The sequence below is a fragment of the Ochotona princeps genome, chromosome 13 (assembly GCF_030435755.1).
Source record: "Ochotona princeps isolate mOchPri1 chromosome 13, mOchPri1.hap1, whole genome shotgun sequence".
NCBI lineage: Eukaryota > Metazoa > Chordata > Mammalia > Lagomorpha > Ochotonidae > Ochotona > Ochotona princeps.
In genome coordinates, this window is record NC_080844.1 from 39479054 (window position 1) to 39500777 (window position 21724).

A 21724-nucleotide genomic window follows, 5' to 3' on the forward strand; every position below is an offset into this window, starting at 1 on the left:
AGATTAAAAAATACGTGACACAAATATAGAACATTTAAATGATAATGTTTTAGAATGACACTAAAAGAGTGTAAGTTTACCTGTCATATTGATTAAAAGATTACTTGGCATAGAAATGATTGCTGAAAAGTCTGCTGAAGGAACTGAGATTTTGTGGGCAAGGGATGGGAGTGTGTGTGTGTGTGTGTGTGTGTGTGTGTGTGTACAGGCACGGGCAGGTCCAGAAGAGTTCCAGTTTTCCTTTCCCAGTAGAATTGTGCACAGCACTTACTCCCTCAGCGTTTTGGTAGTGGGCTGCACTAAGGGTATTGTTAATCGGGAAAGTTTATGCAAGCCCTGATGTACAAGGTCCTTCATGAGGCTTGCTCACATAGACAAGACTGCCTATATTGCTGACTGTAGTCTGTAGTCACGCAAAACCTCAAGGTCTGTGACCCAGGATCTCCACCAGTCATTGTGTAAGCATTGGTTGAGGCCCAACCCCCCCCCCCCCCCCACTCCAAGAAACATTTACTTCGGATCGGCGCGCATCAGCCCGTTGAGGCTCACTTGGGGAGTGAATCATCGGACGGAAGATCTTCCTCTCTGTCTCTCCTCCTCTGTGTATATCTGGCTGTAATAAAATGAATAAATCTTTAAAAAAAAAAAAAAAAGAAACATTTATTTGAAATAGCATTATAGGGCCCGGCGGCGTGGCCTAGCGGCTAAAGTCCTCGCCTTCAACGCCCCGGGGTCCCATATGGGCGCCGGTTCTAATCCCGGCAGCTCCACTTCCCATCCAGCTCCCTGCTTGTGGCCTGGGAAAGCAGTTGAGGACAGCCCAATGCATTGGGACACTGCACCCGCGTGGGAGACCAGGAAGAGGTTCCTGGTTCCCGGCTTCGGATTGGCGCGCATCGGCCCGTTGCGGCTCACTTGGGGAGTGAATCATCGGATGGAAGATCTTTCTCTCTGTCTCTCCTCCTCTGTGTATATCTGGCTGTAATAAAATGAATAAATCTTAAAAAAAAAAAAAGAGCATTATAAAGATTTCATTGTGAGGATTCAGGGGCAAGATTCGTCGTTTTCTTCCTGATAAATAAAGAACTTCTGTCTATGTGCAGACAGCAGAACCTGAGATTTACAGAAACATGCATGCATGCCATGTTTGGAAAGCCTGTGACGAGTGCAATATAACCTTGTGTTTCAGAGAAGGAGCTCTGGAGCTGTACCTCCAGGCTCCATATCGCATCTATTACTTATTAGGTGTTGAATCTATGGCAGTCACATAATCTGTAACTCATTCTTTAAGCAAGGGTAGTAACAGTATCTGCTTTATAGGCTTCTGCTGAGGATGTAAGAGTTGATATTGGGGCCAACACTGTAACATAGTGGCTAAAGTCCTCCTCGCCTTGCACACGCCAGGATCCATATGGGCAGTGCTGGTTCTAATCCCGAAGGTCCCACTTCCCATCCAGCTCCCTGCTTGTAGCCTGGGAAAGCAGTCAGGGATGACCTAAAACCTTAGGACACTGCACTCACGTGGGAGATCCGGAAAAGGCTCCTGGCTTCAAATTGACTCAGTTCTGGCCATTGTGGCCACTTGGGGAGTGAATCAGTGGACGGAAGATCTTCATCTCTGTCTCTCCTGCTCTCTGTGTATCTGACTTTCCAATAAAAATAAATACATCTTAAAAAAAAAAAAAGAATTGACATAGAGAGGCCAGTATTGTGTAGCAGGTAAAGCCATCACTGAGATGCTAGCATCCTAAGCAGGCACTGGATTGATTTGTGTTCTGACTATACTTTGGATTCAGTTCTCACTAATGGGCTGGGAAATGCAGCAGGAACTGGCCCCACTTTGGCCAATGCCATTCTAGCTTTCAAATAAATTAAAAAAAAAATTTTTTTTAAAGATTCAGTTTAGGGTCCGGCGGCGTGGCCTAGCAGCTAAAGTCCTCGCCTTCAACGCCCCGGGATCCCATATGGGCGCCGGTTCTAATCCCGGCAGCTCCACTTCCCATCCAGCTCCCTGCTTGTGGCCTGGGAAAGCAGTCGAGGATGGCCTAATGCATTGGGATACTGCACCCGTGTGGGAGACCTGGAAGAGGTTCCTGGTTCCCGGCTTCGGATTGGTGCGCATCGGCCCGTTGCGGCTCACTTGGGGAGTGAATCATCGGACGGAAGATCTTCCTCTCTGTCTCTACTCCTCTCTGTATATCTGGCTGTAATAAAATAAATAAATCTTTAAAAAAAAAGATTCAGTATAGAAAGCATTTAGAACTTGACCTGACACGTAGTAAATGATGTAGAAATGTTGTTTGCCCATTCACTAAGGATCCTTTTTTGAGCCTTAGGATTGAAAACAATATTGTCCTCTTAATCAGGTCTCTTGACACTGGAACCGCAGAAGCCTCCTCTGTGTTTCCCTGTTCCTCCTCTTCCTGCGCTTAACAGTAGGTTCTGGCCTAAACGTCTGATCACTTCTTTTAAAGTTCCTGTTTTCTTAGAAAAGCTGGTTAAAGATAATTGAGCGACACGTGTAGAAAGGATTGTTAACATATGGATGACATCCAGAACCAGGGTGTACCTCTCCACAGAACCAGAGTTGGTAACTAAGTGGAACAGAAAAGCTGGTCGTATGCAGGAAATGGAGGATCTGAAAAGCATACAGCATTCACTGCTTTCCCTCATACCAGTCTGTATATGGTCCTGCCCCGGCCCCACCAACCAGGAAGTCCACTGAATTTATCTTCCTCTTTTTTGACTACATAAAACTTGCTTGAGATTCCCAATTGAGGGGGTAGACACTACTTAGACATTCTACTTCCTTGCTGGGTAACACACATGTCCTTTCTCTTCTCAAAAGACCTGTGTCAGGTTGTTTTCTGTGTGCCCTGGGTAGTGAACCTAACTCGTCCCTATCGGAGTGTTGAAGGCTTCTGCTATGTCCACATCTCCTGTGCCTCAGACCTTTAATTTTGGATAGCTAGTGATGTATCTGCATGGCTTGTTACTCGCCTAACATTAGCAACTTAAAAACAAATTCGGCACTGTGGTTAAGGTACCTACATCTGTGTTTGAGTCACTGTTCCTGTTTCCAGCTTCATTCTGGAGGTAGCAGGTGATAACTGAAGGTCCATGTCACCCATGTGGAAGATTTGGGTTGAGTTCTTGGCTCCTGGCTTCAGCCTGTCCCAGTCCTGGCTGTTACGGATATCTGGGGAGTGAGTCAGGAGATGGGGGATTTCTTTCTGTCTCTGTTATGTTTCAGTATGTCTCTCTGCCTTACAAATAGATGTATAAACATTTTAAAAGTTATTTATTCTACTCAGGTTATTTCTACTAAAGGCAGTACTTTCAAACTCATTTGTTCAGAGATTTAATTTTAAGATACCAGCTTTTGCAAAAGTTTGGCTTAACAAAGAAGTTTTGATGAAATGGGAAGTTAATTTTAGTTTTCTTACATGCATACAGGTCTGTGTATGATGACCAACCAAATGCACACAAGAAATTTATGGAAAAACTAGATGCTTGTATCCGTAATCATGACAAGGAAATTGAAAAGATGTGTAATTTTCATCATCAGGGTTTTGTAGATGCCATTACAGAGCTTCTTAAAGTAAGAGCTGATGCAGAAAAACTGAAGGTAAGAAATGTGTTAGGGTTCTGTTTATATCACTTCTCGGCCTTTTGGCTAAGATCTAGTGTAGGATTCTGTTTGCTCATGTTTTCATTAAATTAGCCAAGTATTAATTCATATGTGCAAGTCTTATTTAATGTGCTTTCAAGAGGTGGATGAGTATATTTATTTTGGAATGCTTTTTGTGCTGTGTTAACAGTTGTCATGCTAATGACAAGAATAATTTTTTTTTCTTCTGCAGCAGGTAATGCATTAATTTAATAGGATTTCTTTCTATGTGGAGAAATTAACTCAAAGCATACATACAATGAAAGGCCCTATTTGCAGTTTTAGAATTTTTAAGACAACAGTTAATATATAATACTGATAAAAAGCTATTATTCAATATACTTCAAAAACTAGTATGAATTGTTGTTTTAAAATTATAATATTGAAGTTCTTTTTAAAGATAGTTTAGCAACAGTGTATACTTTTCCTATGCAAAGTTGAGCTACAGTTTCTGTCAACAGCAAAAACATTAAAGCGCGGATTATTTCTTTAGTCAGCATATAAAATAGTTAATTATAAGAATTGTCCTATTTATTTTTCTTTATATTTAGAATGCTTAGCAGACAGAATTCAAAGGTTATGATTAGAAAACCATTATATAAAGGATATTCAGATAACAAGAGACCAAATACAGCATCAATGAGGTCACTGAGTATCTTTGTTCAGAAATTAATGAGATTTTTAATAACTGGAATGTGCTTCCTTACTATGATGACCTAATGAGTCACTTAATATGTGGGAAAATTTGAGGTTGAGTTTTGCCTGCACTTGCAGCATTAAAATGTTGCTGTGGATTGAGATTTTCATGTTTGATGTTAATCAACCACCAGGTGTTTGCATTCAGCAAAGTATGAATGTTTAATTACCATAAAATGCAATCACCATTTCCTACAGACAATGAATGGCACATAGACCTCATTGAAGTTATCAAAAAGGGACGAGTGGTCAATTGGGTCAGTGATTTGAATTGTTTGACAGACTTAGAGAAGCAAGCAAAGTTCAAAAATCCTGAGTAAATTTGAGAAGTTTGCCACAGAATCTGTTAAATAGAACTGTCATAAGTAATTGAAGTTAACAAAAGCCCTTTTCAATCAAAAGTTCAAGTTCAAACTGTAGAGTTAATTTGAATTTGCATTTCTTTGTTCTGAGTTTCTCATGAAGCATGATCTGATTACAAGGGTGAGCAGTTACAACAGAGCAGCTTTATACATTATTTGTCTAACTAAATTGAAATTATTTTTAAGGTGCAAGTTACTGATACCAACCGAAGGTTTCAAGATGCTGGAAAAGAGGTGAGAAAAATTATACATTTTTACCATACTCGCAAAGTACATACTGCTTAAATGTTTGCTTAAAAAGGACTTTTTTTCTTTTCTAAGGTGATAGTTCAAACAGAAGATATTATTCGATGTAGAATTCAACAAAGGAATATTACTACTGTGGTAGAAAAATTACAATTATGCCTTCCAGGTGAGTTAAACTTGTTTATAATGTAATGCTTGGCCTGGTAAAAATTATAATGTTATAGCAGCAGTCATTCTGTATTATGGAAATTACAGATTATTTGGTTATTGCCTCTCAACAAAGCCCTTGATCGTCTTTCCTGATTACTCTTTTACCTGAATTTCTATGGTTTTCTCACATTATGAAGCCCCTGTTTAACTGTCACATCAGTTTCTAGAACAACTCTCACTTTCTGTTTCCTCTCTGCTTGGTTTGCTGTTCATTCCCCTCACTTTCCTGTTAGTTTTTTCCCCCTCAAAAAGCTTTCTCATGGGGAGAGTGTCTTTTAATTACCCTTTCTCACCTTTGCCTAATTTGCCTAATGTTTTACCTCTAGTTTTCCATTGTTTTCTGTTTGTTACTTAACAGGTTGGTTTTGCTTTGCTCACAATCTCATTTTGCTGATAAGGTAAGAAAACATTAGAAGTGCTAGGTCTTCTCCCTTCTTGCATTTCTTCCTGTATTGTGGAAAGGCTAGGTATATGGTGTCTATTAGGGGTGAAGTATTATAGGGACATCAAAAAGTTCTGAAGCGGTTAAGTCAGTATTTTCTTTCCCTGGAGTTAATATATGCTGTTGAAACAGAGGGGGTAGGTATGCTCATGTACACTTCAGTGTCCTGTTTTCAAACTTTTTTTTTTAAAAGAACCCGAATTACCATATCCAAAGAAATAGAATATAGTGTTTTATATTGTGTTCATACAATAAATTTTAGCTAATAATGCAAATTGCAGTGAAAACAATCAGTTTATTTGGCTGACAACAAAGTACTGCTTTCTCACTTGGGAGAACAGCTTTTCACTTTTTAGAGTCAAATTTAGTCAGGCTAACCTCTAATGGGACAGGAATATTTGCACATTCATTTTGAATAAACAAAGTAGTTGCTTGTTAGGTTTCAAGGTTGAGAAACTTACTCTTCACAGTGATGATAGTAATACCTGTTTGTCACTTCCAGACACGTTGTGACAACTATGAAGACAACCTATAAATGAATGCTTTGTCCCTGTCTGGTAATAAGCCTGAAAAAATTGGGTGCTGATAGGATATGAAAGATTAATTCAACTTCTTCCCCTGGTGGACTCTTTTAGAGAAATAGAAAAAAGTTAAAGCTACATTTCTGTTATGGCTACTGTCTGCTTTCAAGGCTGGATAGCAACTCTGAGTTTACATAAATATTGTGTTCCTGAGAGCCACATCCAGAACTGCTTTCTTCCCTCTATCCAATCTTCCAGTGATCTCATAAGTATATTGTGTATCAGGTAGTATGGTAGGTACTGGAACTGTAAAGTTGAAAATAATTTAGTTCCAGCTTTTGAAGGATTCTATAGTCTAATGGGAATAAAGAACAAGTTCATCAATTAAAGTGCAGTTGTTAACTTCGTATCTGTTGTCAAACTTATTTTGTGGCTTCTCACTTAAGGAAATGTATAGTAATGGAGTAACAGAGACTACCATATCCAGATGTGAGGATACAATGCAAGCATCCCTGCTTCCAAATCAAAGATGGACTCCCAACGAAACTGTTGGACATATCTAGACAATGGGATGCTGGACTGTCTGACATTGTACCAGCAATGTTGGGGCACACTTAAATAGCAGACTGATGGAATTATAACTTGTATGAAGGACTATCTATTGTATAGTCTTTCTATATGGGGAGAATCAGTCGGGGGGGGGTGGGAATTTGGGGATCCCTGACCTTACATGATTGTACCAGAAAATTCGAAATAAAAAAATTATGGTATATATAAAAAGTGCAGTTGCCTAACTCCTAGGATTAGGAGGAATATGAGTTACAGGAAGTAAACATAAATGATGTGTTTGCCTGGTATAAGAGTTGGTTAGTTTTTGAAGAAAACATAATTTTTATGTGAAAACAATGTGGAAATAAAAAGGTAGATGAGAAATTTACATGAATTCTTCTGGGTTTAATATAATATGTTAATGTATGTGTATATATGAATGTTCATTGTATATGAGAATAAAGATGTTTCATGTATGTAGCATTTTATTTGAAAATAGCCTAACTCAAAATATAATTAAGACTACTAGTTTTGTAATACACTCTTTTGCCTTATTTTCATCTCTCAAAAAAGATTTTTTCTGAATTTTAAAAGCTAATATGTTATTTTTTTAATGCAGTACTGGAAATGTACAGCAAACTAAAAGAACAGATGAGTGCAAAAAGGTGAGTTGGTTTCTTTTTTTAAAAAAAAAAGATTCATTTGTTTTTATTGGAAAGACAGATTTACAAAGAGACAGAAAGAAGGAGAGACGGAAAGATCCACCATCCACTGGTTTACTTCCCAAATGACCGCAACAGCCAGAATAGAGCTGATCCAAGGCTGGGAGCCCATAGCTTTCCCCAGGTTTCCCACGTAGGTGAGGGACGCAAGGCTTTGGGCTGGTCTCCATAGCTTTTGCAGGCCATAAGCAGGGAACTAGATCAAACACAAACTGGTGTTCTTATAGGATACTGCTGCTAGCTGGTAAAGGATTAGCCAGTTGAGCTGTCATGCCAGCCTCTCCTGTTGTTTTAAATATTTTTTTTCTATTACTGAAAGCGCAAATAAACAATGGGAGTTATACCAATTTTATTTTCTCCTTCATACTAACTGTGTTTAATGCAGTGTGTACATCAGGATCTTTCAGTAAAGCAAATCCTAGCCATTTATTTATTGAACCCTTGTCCTTTGAAGCAACCTTAAGGATTGATAATGTTAATAATGTAAGAGTAGACAGCTGAACTTAGATGAGTAAATTTTTATTAGCTTACTGGTGTATTGCACTGTGTATAATCAAGGACTATGTGACTGTAAAGCAAAACAACTTTGTTTTTATACTTATGTATTTTATATTTTTACATTTGTAATTATATTTGGCAATCTGGACTAGTATACTATAGTTCACATTACATCTTATAGCACAAATGAATGCCTGATAAATGAAAAATAACTATTTGTCATATAGAAATACTTTCTTCAACAATATTTTAAAGATGAATGGTTTTGCCTAAAATAAATAGACAAACAACAAAAAGTAGAGCTTGGAATCTGACAGGAAAGAGCTGGCATGGATTTGCTCATGCCTCGCTGGGTGGGACATGAAGATTAGTCACTCTTCACCGTGGTGTTGGCGACTTTCCTGCACCCCCCCCCCCAAAAAAAAATGTTCTGCACCTTAATTGTTGACAAATGTCTTGTTAGAGTTACAAGCCAGTCTAGATTATCCCAAAATCTGCCAAGATCAGTAAAATCATACTTCAACACAACAAATGGCTAAATACTAAAATGAAATAGACACGAGACAGCTGAATGGTACCTTATAGCCATTCTAAGGTATATAGCAGCCGGTCCTGTATACAAACTAAAATTGAAATGTCAATGAGCAAATCATAGGTTGTGGTCAAGAACTTGTTTTTTGTTTTTTTTTTTTTAACATACTGGTTACGCAAAACCATGTCAATTCCATAATGTTACAAATTGCTGTTAATGTTATATTGGGACTCTTAATTGACTGGGATGATATTCTACCAGCTCTAACTTTGGAACAGAAATGGTCTCCCCAAGAAACTGTTCAACCCATCTGGACAATAAGTAGCTGGACGCTATGTTTGGTATATGTTTGCAAGGAAAGAATCTTGATTGAATTTGAACTGTAATACTGCACCAAGGTGGAGGAATCCACCAGGGGGGAGGGGCGTGGGGAGGGGTGGGAGGATTCTCAGAGCCTATGAAACTGTCACATAATGCATAATAATTAATTAAAAAAAAAAGTAAAAAAAAAAAAGATGAATGGTTTTGGGGCCCGGCGGCGTGGCCTAGCAGCTAAAGTCCTCGCCTTCAACGCCCCGGGGTCCCATATGGGCGCCGGTTCTAATCCCGGCAGCTCCACTTCCCATCCAGCTCCCTGCTTGTGGCCTGGAAAAGAAGTTGAGGACGGCCCACTGCATTGGGACACTGCACCCGCGTGGGAGACCAGGAAGAGGTTCCTGGTTCCCGGCTTCGGATTGGCGCGCATCGGCCCGTTGCGGCTCACTTGGGGAGTGAATCATCGGACGGAAGATATTCCTGTCTGTCTCTCCTCCTCTCTGTATATCTGGCTGTAATAAAATGAATAAATCTTTAAAAAAAAAAAAGATGAATGGTTTTAAAGCAACATTAAAAAAACAAATAAGACACATTTGGAATAGGGGAATCAAGATTTTTTTCTGTTTTAATAACAGCTACTTAATTATCATAATGCATTTTATATAGCTTTGTAGTCAGAGATTTGTATATGTCCTGCTTCATAGTGCTGTACTTTGAAATTCCCTACATTTTACCGGCTGCTACTAAATAGCAGGCTGACTTGCCTTATTAATAAGGAAACCATTAGCTATTTTGAAATTCAATCTTGTGTTTAAAATTATTAATAATACATTCATTTTTCTATGGTTATATGTCCTCATATTATTAAGCTTCAAATAATAGCTTTATATGTTGGTTTCAGAAAAGCAGGCATAATTTTCTCTACTTCCCACCCACAAGAGTAAAAACATTTACGTATTTTAAGAAAACTAATTAGTTTGGTATTTACACTTATATTCATAAATAATTGACTTTTATTATTACTTTATACTTTCCATTTGGGGAAATTATTTTTTTCAATAATATCGCTTAAAATATTGAAGTGTCTCCTGTTATCTCCAGAATGTCTTGTTTCTTTTTTTCCTCCCCAAATCATGGATTTGTATACTGGGTCTTCCCCATTTTAATCTAGAACAGTCTTGATGTTTCTCTTTGTTTTCCATGAAAAGAGTTCCAACCAGTTGTCTCATAGATCAGGGCTTTGTGGATTTGAGTAACTGCTTCCCATGAGTAGATTATGATGTAAGTCATGTTGTGTACCTCGCTGTGTGACATCAGAGGGCATATCCTGTTGCCTTCTCTCTAGGTTTTGCTAAATTTGAACTTTTCCTTAAATGGATGATTATCCCAAGATCTCTTTTAAACAAGTGTATTTTCCCCTTTGCAGTTAATAAATAATCTGTAGAGTTGTTTTGATTCCTGTTTCTGAACCCTTCACCCAATAATTTTAGGAGCCTTACATTAGTTAGTTAATATTTTTTAAAGTGATGATTTAAAAAAATTACCTTAATCCTGTAACATCTGTTAACTGGCTTTTTATATATTAGAAGAAATTATTTTCTCCTTGACCTTTTGCCAAGATGTGTTATGAAATTTGGGGTCTGCTTCTTCAACAGAATTTTCAGCCATATTCTTCATTTTAGTCCTCCTTTCATTCCTACCTCCAGGTGTAATGGGATTTTTGTCAATTCCTGAACCTTCAAGGCATGCTATAGAATAAATTAGGTTATTCTTGGCTTCTGAATTTTGTCAAGTCTGAGGAGTTCTTTAGCTCTGATTGATGATCTTTACAGCTTCCTTGTACGTTCCTGCTGCCTGCCCTTTTCTCTCCTCTCGAGTGTTCTTGAGCTTTTGAAGAAATTGTCTTACTGTTGTTTTTTTTGGATTCATGAAGTGAAGATTAAAATCACGCATGCAGTCTGCCTTCTCACTGGTTTTGGAACCTCACTTCTCTTTCCTTCGTTTTATGTTACCCTGCCACATTGTTGTAAGGGTATGTGTGTTTATATGAGTTAATGATAAGGAGAATGGATATAGGGGCTAGTGTTGCTGGGCAGTGGATTAAGGTACCATTTGCAACATTAGCATCCCATGTCTGATTGCTGGTTCAGTTTTCAGCTGCTCTACTTCAGATCTAGCTCCTTGCTAATGTTCCTGGAAAGCAGCAGGAAATGGCACACATAGGAGCCCTGTATGGAGTTTCAGGGTACGGCTTATGCCTGGCCTAGCCTTACCATTCTGGCCATTTTGCGAATGAACCAGAAGATGGAAAATTATTTCTCTCTTTCATTGTTTTTTTAAAGATTTATTTATTTTTATTGCAAAGTCAGATATACAGAGAGGAGGAGAGACAGAGAGGAAGGTCTTCCATCCGCTGATTCATCCTCAAGTGGCCGCAACGACCAGAGCTCAACCAATCCAAAACCAGGAACCCAGAGCTATTCCGGGACTCCCATGTGGGTGCAGAATCCCAAGGCTTTGGGCTGTCCTCAACTGCTCTCCCAGGCCACAAGTACGGAGCTAAATGGGAAGCGGGGCCTCCGGGATTAGAACTGGTACCCATGCTGGGCCCCACTGTTTTACTTTAATACATAAAATAAAATAATTTTTTTTAAAGATTTATTCATTTTATTACAGCCAGCTATATACAGAGGAGGAGAGACAGAGAGGAAGATCTTCCATCCGATGATTCACTCCCCAAGTGAGCCGCAACGGGCCAGTGCTGAGCCGATCCGATGCCGGGAACCTGGAACCTCCTCCAGGTCTCCCACGTGGGTGCAGTGTCCCAATGCAGTGGGCCGTCCTCCACTGCTTTCCCAGGCCACAAGCAGGGAGCTGGATGGGAAGTGGAGCTGCCGGGATTAGAACCGGCGCCCATATGGGATCCCGGGGCGTTGAAGGCGAGGACTTTAGCCGCTAGGCCACGCCGCCGTGCCCTAAAATAAATTTTTTTAAAGGTGCTATGAACAAAAGCTGTAACTGATGATCAATCAGAGGTTGCAAACTGGCGATCTGCAGAATCATACTCGTTCTTAAGTGTTTGGTTTGAGCCTGGTTCAGTGGCTTAGTGGCTAAATCCTAATAAAAGAAGTATTTGGTTTGATTTTCACAGTGTTTAAAAGTTTTATTAGTTATTATCACTTCAAATTTGTTTTTAAAAATCTAGGTTTATATTCAAATGACTCCTTAATTTGAATCTTGAGCTTGATCTTGAGTGTTCTTTGATTTCTGTTGAATCTTTTTACTTGGTCGTTTTACTTATTCATACTCATAGCTGATACTCAGTATGTGTGAACCAGGCATAAAATCTTCAAATATTAGAAGCCGCCACCATCAAGTGTGTTTGATGTGGTGGTTAAGATACCATTTGAATTACTTGTATTCTGTTTTGGAATACCTGAGTTTGAGTCCTGACTCCATTTCCAATTCTAGCTTCTTTATACTATGTGTCATGGGGGCAACAAGTGATGACTCAAAAAGGAGGTCCCTGTCACCCACATGGGAGATCTGGATTGAGTTCTGAAAGTAATGTGTTGTGTAGTTTGTTTCTTTTCACTGCCGATTAACACATGATTGTAAATACTTGTTTGTATATTCACTGATTAGAGTGTATTTTTTGCTGTTTCAAGTTTTGGGGTGTTATGACTATGCCTGCAATGAAAAACAGATATTTTTGCAGGCATATTTTCCTTTAGTAAACATATAGGAGTAGAATTATTGGGTTATAACGTGGTTGCATGGTGTATTTTATGAGAAACTGCAATGACTAAAATAGATGTACCGTTCACACATGCCCCTACCCAATCATTGTATGAGAATTTCATTTGCTCCACAGCCTCATGAACATATGGTATTAGTCATTCTATCCTGGCTTTACCATTTTGATAAGTATGGAAGAGCAATTCACTGGAGTTCAGTTTGTATTTCTCCCATGACTGATGTTGAGTGTTGAGTATGTTTTCATTTACTGTTTAGCTTGTTTGTTTGTTTTCTTTTGTGAAGTGACTTTCCAGTTATTCTGCTTATGCTTTTTTATATATAAGTTTTATTGGAAATTTTTTTGTGTATGTATGTAGTTGAGAGAGGGAAAAAGAATGAGCACTTGGATCTGCTGGCTCACTCCCCAGATGCCTGAAGTATCTGGGATGGCTTACGCCATATATTTCAATGCAAGTCTTTTATCAGATATGGAGTTTGATATTTTTTTCTCTGTGCTTGTCTTAATTTTGTTAACACTGACTTTACAGAGCAGTCATTTTTAATTTTAATGAAGTTCAACTTGCCGTTTTTTGTGGTTTGTGTTTTGGTGTAATTTCTAAGAATTCATCACCAAAATGAAACTTAGATTTCCTCCTGTGGTATGTTGTAGACTCTCAGAGTTTCATGTTTTACCTAGAGCCACATAACCCATTTTGAATTAATTTTTGTGAAAATTGAAAGTTAGTCTTTTAGAGTTATTGATTGCTTTCTTGTGCATGTCCAGTTGTCCCAGCAACATTTACTGAAAGCATTATCCATTTCCCACTGAATAGCTTTGCACTTTGGTCAGAATAAGTGAACTGCATTTGGGTGGGTGCACTGACCAAATTGTCAGTCCTTTCATATTCACCACATTGTATTTATTACTGTAGTTTTATATGAGGGAACTAGCAAAACTTTATGGAAAATGGAATTGAAAGAAAATTATTTTGGTACAGGAAGGCTTTGCAGTCCATGAATGATTTTTTTATAGTGTATTTTCTATGATCTTTTTAAAGAAACTTCTCATATGTGCGAACTTAAAATTTTTTTTCCACATCCAGTAATAGAGCTTTTAGAGGAACTTGTAGAGTTTGGTGCTGTGGCATAGCAGGTAAAGCTATGCCACAGTGCCATTATCCCCTATGGCCAGTTTAAGTCCCAGCTGCTCCTCTTCAGATCCAACTCTACTAATGTGCCTAGAAAAAGCAGCAGAAGATGACAGACCTAAGAAACTCCTGGCTTCTGGCTTTGGTCCTGTCACTGTGGTTGGGGAGTGAACCAGTGGATAAAAGATAGCTTTCTTTCTTTTTCTGTAAGTCTGCTTTTCAAATAAATAAACACTTTTTAAAAAGAAGAAAATGGGCCTGGAGCAATAGCATAGTAGCTAAACTCCTCGCCTTTCGCGTGCCTGGATCCCATATGGGCGCCAGTTCGTATCCCAGCAGCCCCGCTTGCCATCCATCTCCCTGCTTGCGTCCTGGGAAAGCAGTTGAGGACAGCCCAAAGCCTTGGGACCCTGCACCCATGTGGGAGACCCGGAAGAGGCTCTGGGATTCTGGCTTTGGATCAGTGCAGCTCTGGCCAGTTTTGCTGCTTGGGGAGTGAATCAACAGACGGAAGATCTTCCTCTGTGTCTCTCCTCCTCTCTGTATATCTGACTTTGCAATAACAGTAAATAAATCTTTAAGGAAAAAAAAAGAAGAAAATGTAGGATTATGTTCTATGATCTTTTGTTAAGGAAGGTTTTTTAAACAAGTTCTAAAATGCAACTGTAAAAATTGATTAATACTAAACTGTTAAATTTCCATTCATGGGCCTGGCACAGTAGCCTAGTATCTAAAGTCCTTGCATATATGGGCACTGGTTCGTATCCTGGCAGCCCCACTTCCCATCCAGCTCCCTACTTGTGACCTGGGAAAGCAGTTGGAGACGGCCCAAAGCCTTGGGACCCTGCACTTGCATGGGATCCGGAAGAAGCTCCTGGCTTCAGATGGGCTGAACTCTGGCCATTGTGGCCACTTGGGAGTGAACCAGCATATGGAAAATCTTTGTTTCTCCTTTGATCCTGTATATCTGCCTTTCAAATAGAAAATAAATCTTTTAAAAAAATTTCCATTGATCTAAAGATATCTGTAGGAAAAGAAACAAGTTATAGACTGAAAAAAAATGTTTGTAGTTGTTTTCTGACAGGGTTTATGGCTAAAATGTATAAAGAACTTCTATAAATTAATAAGAAGAATAATAAGATTGGAAATGAGGAACTTCCAGTGTCCAGTATTAAGAACCTTGGAAGTTGTCACTCCTATCCTAAGATATAGAGACCCAGACAGGACAGAATTTGAGTCTCTCTTTCTTTCCATCTTTTCCTCTCTCAGTTATTCTGTCTTTCAAATAAAAAATAAATAAAGTTTAAAATATCAATTATGTCAAGGTAATTAAAATTTTAATTACATTAACATGCTTGAGTGTTAGTTTTGCTTATTGTAAACATGGTTTCTTACCTATAGAATATTATTAGTATTATTTGCCATAGGCATGTATCTAATAGTTGTCTAAGGAAAATTAAGCATATGAAATTATATATCCGTGTCATAGGGCACGGACTATGTTTACTAATTGGTATACTTCTCAGTCACAGTATGCCTTAATAAGTGGTAGATGGTCAGTGGCTTTTAACCTGGATTTTGTGACACTTAATAGTGTTTCTAATTGTTCTAAACAAGTAGCATAAGATTTTTCCAAAAGGAGTTTTGAACATTTTACTTTAATTAGAAATAAGTCTGTGCTGTATACTTTTTTTTTGGAACCTGATAGATATTGTGATAGGTAAGATAATATGAAGTTGCAAGTCAAATTACTATTGAATAAGTGATGTAATGTAGAAATTTGAAACTATTATATATTACATATATGCATATATATAGTGATAATTGTGGTAATGTCTAGCAAATATTGTAATTACTGTGGTAGCGCTCCTGGTGTTATAAATTTAGATGAAATAAACTAAGGAAGCTTATGTTAGTGGAGCCATGAATTTTCAGCTTGCAACTTGTTCATGTGATTTATGGATTAGTAAATAGAAACTGATGTTAATTTTACTTGTTTTAACTATAACTGTGCCTTTTTTTGGAGGAGACTCAACCTGAAAGATGTAGACAGGGTTAGAGAACTCTCATCTGATTCAGTCCCCAGTTGCCTGCAGTGTGGGCCAGAGTCAGAGCTGGGAACTCATTTCAGGTCTCAGGAACCCAGTTACTTGAGCCTCACTGCTGCTCCCGGGCTGTGCGTTAGCGTGAAGCCGGCATCGAGAGCAGAAGCAGGCACAGAACCCTGGCAACCTGACAGGCAGCCCGGGCGGGTGAACTGCCACCTTAGCCATTGTGCCAGGCACCTTATCCTACTGTGGCTTTTGATGAGAATGTTAGCTTTTTTAATGACTTGCATTTGCTTATAAAATACATGTGATAAGCACTTTTTATAGAGTTTTCTTTTTAATTTATCACAGGTATTATTCTGCCTTAAAAACTATGGAGCAATTAGAGAATGTGTACTTCCCTCGGGTTAGTCAATACCGGTTTTGTCAGCTAATGATAGAAAATCTTCCTAAACTCCGTGAGGATATTAAAGAAATCTCCATGTCTGATCTCAAAGACTTTTTGGAAAGCATTCGAAAACATTCTGACAAAATAGGTGAAACAGCAATGAAACAGGTGAGATTAAAAATAATTTTCATCCATTATTTTTTAATAATCTGGGATATAAACTACATGTAAAGTTCACTTTAATGTTTATAAAACATTTTTATTTACTCTTTTTTATCTTTTCTGGTTCTTGTTCAGGATGGATTTTTGTTAATATTCTCTTTGAATTTATAGTTGTTCCTTGTTTAATTAAGTCAGTATAATTAAGTCAGTTTAATTAAGTCACTTAAAATCTTTAGTTACTCACCAACCAAACTCTCAGCAGTCTTCTCCATATGTGCGAAGTTGTATTACCCTTTATTGTTAGCCACAGTGGTTCTAAAATTAGCTAACAAGTGGTAGACACAGAGTGAGGTAGGGAGCATTTTGTTCTAACGTTCTAAATTGTTCCATCTTTAGAAGTAATTAAAAGTATTGGGGCAAGCACAGTAGCCTAGTGGCTGAAGTCCTCATCTTGCATGCGCAGGGATCCCATATGGGCGCTGGTTTGATTCATACCTTGGCTGCTCCACTTCCCTTCCATACCCTGCTTGTGGTCTGAGAAAGCAGTAGAGGACGGCCCAAAGCCTTGGGATCCTGCACCCCTATGGGAGACCCGGAAGAGGCTCCTGGCTTCGGATCGGCTCAGCTCCAGCTGTTACGGCTGCTTGGGGAGTGAATCAGTGGATGGAATATCTTCCTGTCTCTCCTCCTCTCTGTAAATCTGACTTTCCAATTAAAAAAATAATAGATCTTTATAAAAATAAATTTAGAAGTATTAACTTTGAATTAAAATTTCGTAAGTTCAGGACCTGGTGTGATAGTGTAGCAGTTAAGGTCCTTGCCTAGAACACGCTGGGATCCCATATGGGCGCCGGTTCTAATCCCAGCAGCCCTGCGTCCCATCCAGCTCCCTGCTTGTGGCCTGGGAAAGCAGTCGAGGACGGCCCAAAGCCTTGGGACCCTGCACCCCTATGGGAGACCTGGAAGAGGCTCCTGGCTTCGGATTGTCTCAGTTCCAGCTATTGAGATCACCTGGGGAGTGAATCAATGGACGGAAGATCTTGCTCTCTGTCTGTCCTCTTCTCTGTATATCTGCCTTTCCAACAAAATAAATAACTCTTGAAAAAAAAATCTTAAGTTCAGAAACAAGTAGGCAAACAATAGGAAAATGTTTGAGTATTATAAAAGTAATACATTTAGAGTCAGCAGTTCTACTTCCAGGTTATATCAATAAAAAATGAAAATATAGTCTCTTAATGTTTATAGAGTTTGTTTAGGTGACACAGAATTAGTGACACCTCAATGCGATCAAAGGGAGAATGGAAATACTAATTATAATATATTCTTGCAGTGGAATACTACTTAGCAGCTCAAAAGAATACATTACTGATAATGCAGCAACACAAATAAATATCACAGATATATTGAGCCACAAAAGTTAAACCAAAATGTCATAAACTGTGGCTTATGTTAATATACAGTTCTAAAGCAGGAAAAGCTAATTTAAGGTGAAGGGAAGAAACACAATCCTGGTAAAACTGTAGTTGCTTGTAGATGGGGAGAGTACCTGGGAAAGGACAAAAGTGCATTTTCTCAGAAGTTGGAAATGTATGATAATTTTTTTTTTGACAAAATACATGAGATCTGTATATTTTACTGCAGAAGGAACTTCAGAGTGTTCAGGGATAATTATCATTAGATAGGTCTATTGGGTAAGGTCAGTGCTGTGGCCAGCAGTTAAGCTGCTGCTTATGACACAAGCGTCCTAGTTTGGAGTGCTGGCTGCCTCCAGTGCAGCTGAGAAAGCAATGGCTGATGACCTGAGTGCTCGGGGTTCTGTCATCCGCACAGGAGACCCCGAAGGGCTTCCAGACTCCTGACTGTTGTGGCCATTTGGGGAATGAACCAGTGGATAGAAGATCTGTCTGTCTTTGTCTCTCTTTGTCACTCTGCCTTTCAGATAAATAAATAAATCAGTAAAGAAGTAAATTAAGGTGATTTTTCAAAAGCTAAGTTTATTTAAGTGCAAAAAATTTTGAAATCCATGCAGTTTTTTCCATGACAGGCATTTTTCTCTGAACTTTTTAAAGTACGTTCGTGTATAAATCTTACTCAGAGAAAAGAGTAATTTGGTTACGTGTAGAGTGAGTAGATAAATAAATGTGTAGATGAAACAAGAAAGCAAAAATAATAGTTGTTGAAGGTAAGTAATAGTAACTGGGAATTCACTGTATTGTTTATTTTGCTCATATTTGAAATTTTCAATACTGAAACTTTTAGAAATGATTATATTTTAACTAATTTCCAAGAGTTAGCTGTTAAGAGTTCTAATAATTATAACACTGCATAAATGAAGCCATGCTCAGCATGATTTCTAGCCCAATCTCTACCTTAAGTATTACATACTGCATTTAAAAATCTAATTAAAGAAATACATCTGTTAATATTTTGTTAAAGAAATTTATCACAGGAAACCAGTAATAAGTACATGAGCTACACTTCCTATTTTAACATTTTATTATTATCATTTTATGATACAGTTCCATATTCTCTAATCCCCTCCCCAATTCCCCCCCCCCACCTAGTTCCTCTATATCATTACTAAAGTATAGTTCTTCATACTCAGTCATATGTCCATCATTGCGGGCATGGACAATGGCAGAGAGTCCAGAATCCTATTGTCAAGATACAGTAAACAGTTTCATTGTAAGTCCATCTTTGTCTGGAAGTAGAAATGCATACCACACTGCATCCTCACATCTGGATATTAGTCTCCATTTCACAGCTACTGTACATCCCCTTAAATGAAAAGTCATAATACAACATCAACAATAGAAAGAAAAATAGAAATTTACAATGCCATGAAGTTAAATAACATGTTACTAGATATGACACTCTCCATTACACAGCTACTATACATCCCCTTAAATGAAGAACCACAAAACAAAATCAACATCAGAGAGAAAAAAGAAATTAACAACACCAAGAAGTTAAATAACATGCTATTAAATGACTAACATGTAGCTGAAGGAATGAAAATCAAGAACATTCTTGAAGAAAATGATGCTACTGCATGATTTAATCAGAAGAAAGTGTTTTGAAGAGATGAAACTAACAGAAAACAGCATAACCCATGCGATATAGTTTCTGCTGATCTTTGTTGAAGTGTGTCTCCTCCAGACAATAAACTGATGGGTTTTGTTTTTTAATCCAGTCTACTAATCTATGACATTTGATTGAGCTTAAGCCATTTACATTCAGAGTTTAATATGTATGGGTGGTACTTTGGTCCTGTCATTTTAGGAATGGGCTGTTCATTGGTTTAGCCTTCTGTTGTCATTTCACTGGGATGGTCTTCACATTTGCGTTTGGTTTTGGTAGGTGCTATTCCTCTTCTCTGTCAAGAGAACATCTTGAAGTATCCTTTGTAGTACAGGTTTGGAAGAGGCATATTCTTTTAACTTTTCTTTGCTGTGGAAGAATTTTATTTTATTTTCAAAGACGAAAGAAAGCTTTGCTGGATATGTTATTCTGGGTTGACAATTTTTTTCTTTTAGAATCTGGAATATGTCACTCTATTCTCTTCTTGCCTGTAGAGTTTCCTGTGAGAGGTCTCTTGTGAGTTTAATTGGCATTCCTTTATATGTCAACTGATTTTTTTCACATGCACATTTAAGGATCTTTTCCTTATGTTCAATTGAAGAGAGCTTGAAGATCATGTGTCTTGGTGAAGCTTGCTTTTAGTCAAGCCTGTTGTGAGTTCTACGCCCCTCCTGGATCTTGTTTCCAAATTCTTTCTCCAGATTAGGGAATTTTTCCTTTATTATTTCATTAAATACATTTGCAAACTCAGCTTCTCTTTCTGCACCTTCTAGGACTCCCATAACTCTTATATTTGGCCTCTTAATAGTGTCTTTCAATTCTTGAATACTTTTTTTTGGCCTGATCCAGCTGTGCTTCCAGCTTTTTTTTTGCTTCCCTCTGATGACAGGAAATATCTTCCAAATCTGAGATTCTTTCTTCTGCTTGCTTCATTCTATTTTGGAGACTCTTCACTATACTTTTATGTGCTCTACTGTGTTCTTAATTTCTGATATACCAGCCTTGATTTGCTTTATTGCTTCCTTAAAGTCTTTGAACGCTTTACACTTCCTGTTTTGATTTTTTAAGGGATTACTATAAATAAGATTTTTCTGTTACATCTTTTAATTAGTTTAGCTTTGCATAGTAGTATACTATTGCTGTTTTTCTTTTTTATTGAGATGAAATTCAGATAACAAAAGCATTTTAAAGTAAATAATTTACCTGTAATTAGTAAATGTTAGACAACCATCCTTTCTTTTTCTTGTCATAACATACATTTTTTTAAATTATATTTTTGACAATCTTTATATTGTTAATTAGGGTAAAAAGGTTCAAGGGCTACAGGCTACAGGAGAGTGTGTAAGACTATTATTTCCACATTGTTTCCTTCTTGTATCTGAGGTAAAGGGGGATATTAAGGGAGAAACCCCACCCAGTCTCCCACCCGTCCCAGGTCCCTGATGTGGGACATGCTCCGAGATTCTTGCTCAAGTGGTTTTGATAGTTTAGTTATGGATTGCTGCCAATATTGCCACTCCAAGCACGACAACCATCATTTCTGTTAGTTCCAGAACATTTTCATCATCCCACAAAGAAACCATGCTGTTAAGATTCCCAGTCCTCCATCTTGGGGAACTCTTCTGGTTATATGTCTGTGGATTTACCTGCTTATATATTTCAAATAAATGGATTCATAGATGATCTCTGGTGTTTGGTTACTCTTTCTTAATTTGCTTTTGTTCAGTAGCTTACTATTTGAAGATGTACTGATTTTGAAAATTAGCACATGTGATTTATGTTAATAAAATTGGAGCTGTACTCTAGTGATAAAAGACTTGTGATATATATTTTTTCAAAATTAATTTTTAGTTGCTAATACACATGATCATTAGAAAATCTGATTTTCAAATCAGTTTTAAAATATTTGTATGGAGCCAGTGTTGTGACATAATTTGTAAAAGTACTACCTGCAGTGCCAGCATCTCATTATCAGCGCAGTTTCAAGACCCAGTTGTTCCACTGGGATCTGTTTTCCTCCTGATATGCCTGGGGAAGCAGTGGAAGAGACCGCATGTGCTTAGGCCCCAGCACCCACATGGGAGAGTCAGAAGAAAGTCTCCTGGCTTTGGCCTGGCCCATCCCTAGCCCTTGTGGACATTTGGGAAGTAAACCAGCAGATGGGAGTTCTTGACCTGTCTCTTTCTGTAACTCTGCCTTTCAGATAAAAATAGGTGAATCTTTTAAAAATGTTTATTTATGTAAATATTTGAAATTCAGACCATTATAGAGAAGGAGAGACAGAAAGGGAGAAAGACAGAGAGAAGGAGCGAGAGATATCTGCTGGTTCACTCCTCAAATGGCCACAACAAACCTGGCTGGGCCAGGCATGAGGCAAGAGCCTGGAACTCCAAAAG

At 38.1% G+C, this 21724-nt stretch overlaps 1 protein-coding gene across 6 annotated transcripts in view; it reads left to right on the plus strand.

The window, feature by feature from the left end:
- The window catches only part of EXOC6 (exocyst complex component 6), a 146644-nt gene that overhangs the window by 38253 nt on the left and 86667 nt on the right, over positions 1 to 21724 (plus strand). For 5 of the 6 annotated variants that reach the window (XM_058671949.1, XM_004583528.4, XM_058671945.1 and 2 more), the window contains exons 2-6: positions 3457 to 3628; positions 4915 to 4962; positions 5050 to 5140; positions 7316 to 7361; positions 16049 to 16253. In XM_058671949.1, the coding sequence (XP_058527932.1) occupies positions 3497 to 3628; positions 4915 to 4962; positions 5050 to 5140; positions 7316 to 7361; positions 16049 to 16253 (522 nt within the window). In that variant the 5' untranslated portion in view covers positions 3457 to 3496. Of the gene's footprint in view, positions 1 to 3456; positions 3629 to 4914; positions 4963 to 5049; positions 5141 to 5542; positions 5583 to 7315; positions 7362 to 16048; positions 16254 to 21724 lie in introns of those variants that run through there. The other variant, XM_058671948.1, reaches the window with a different exon arrangement.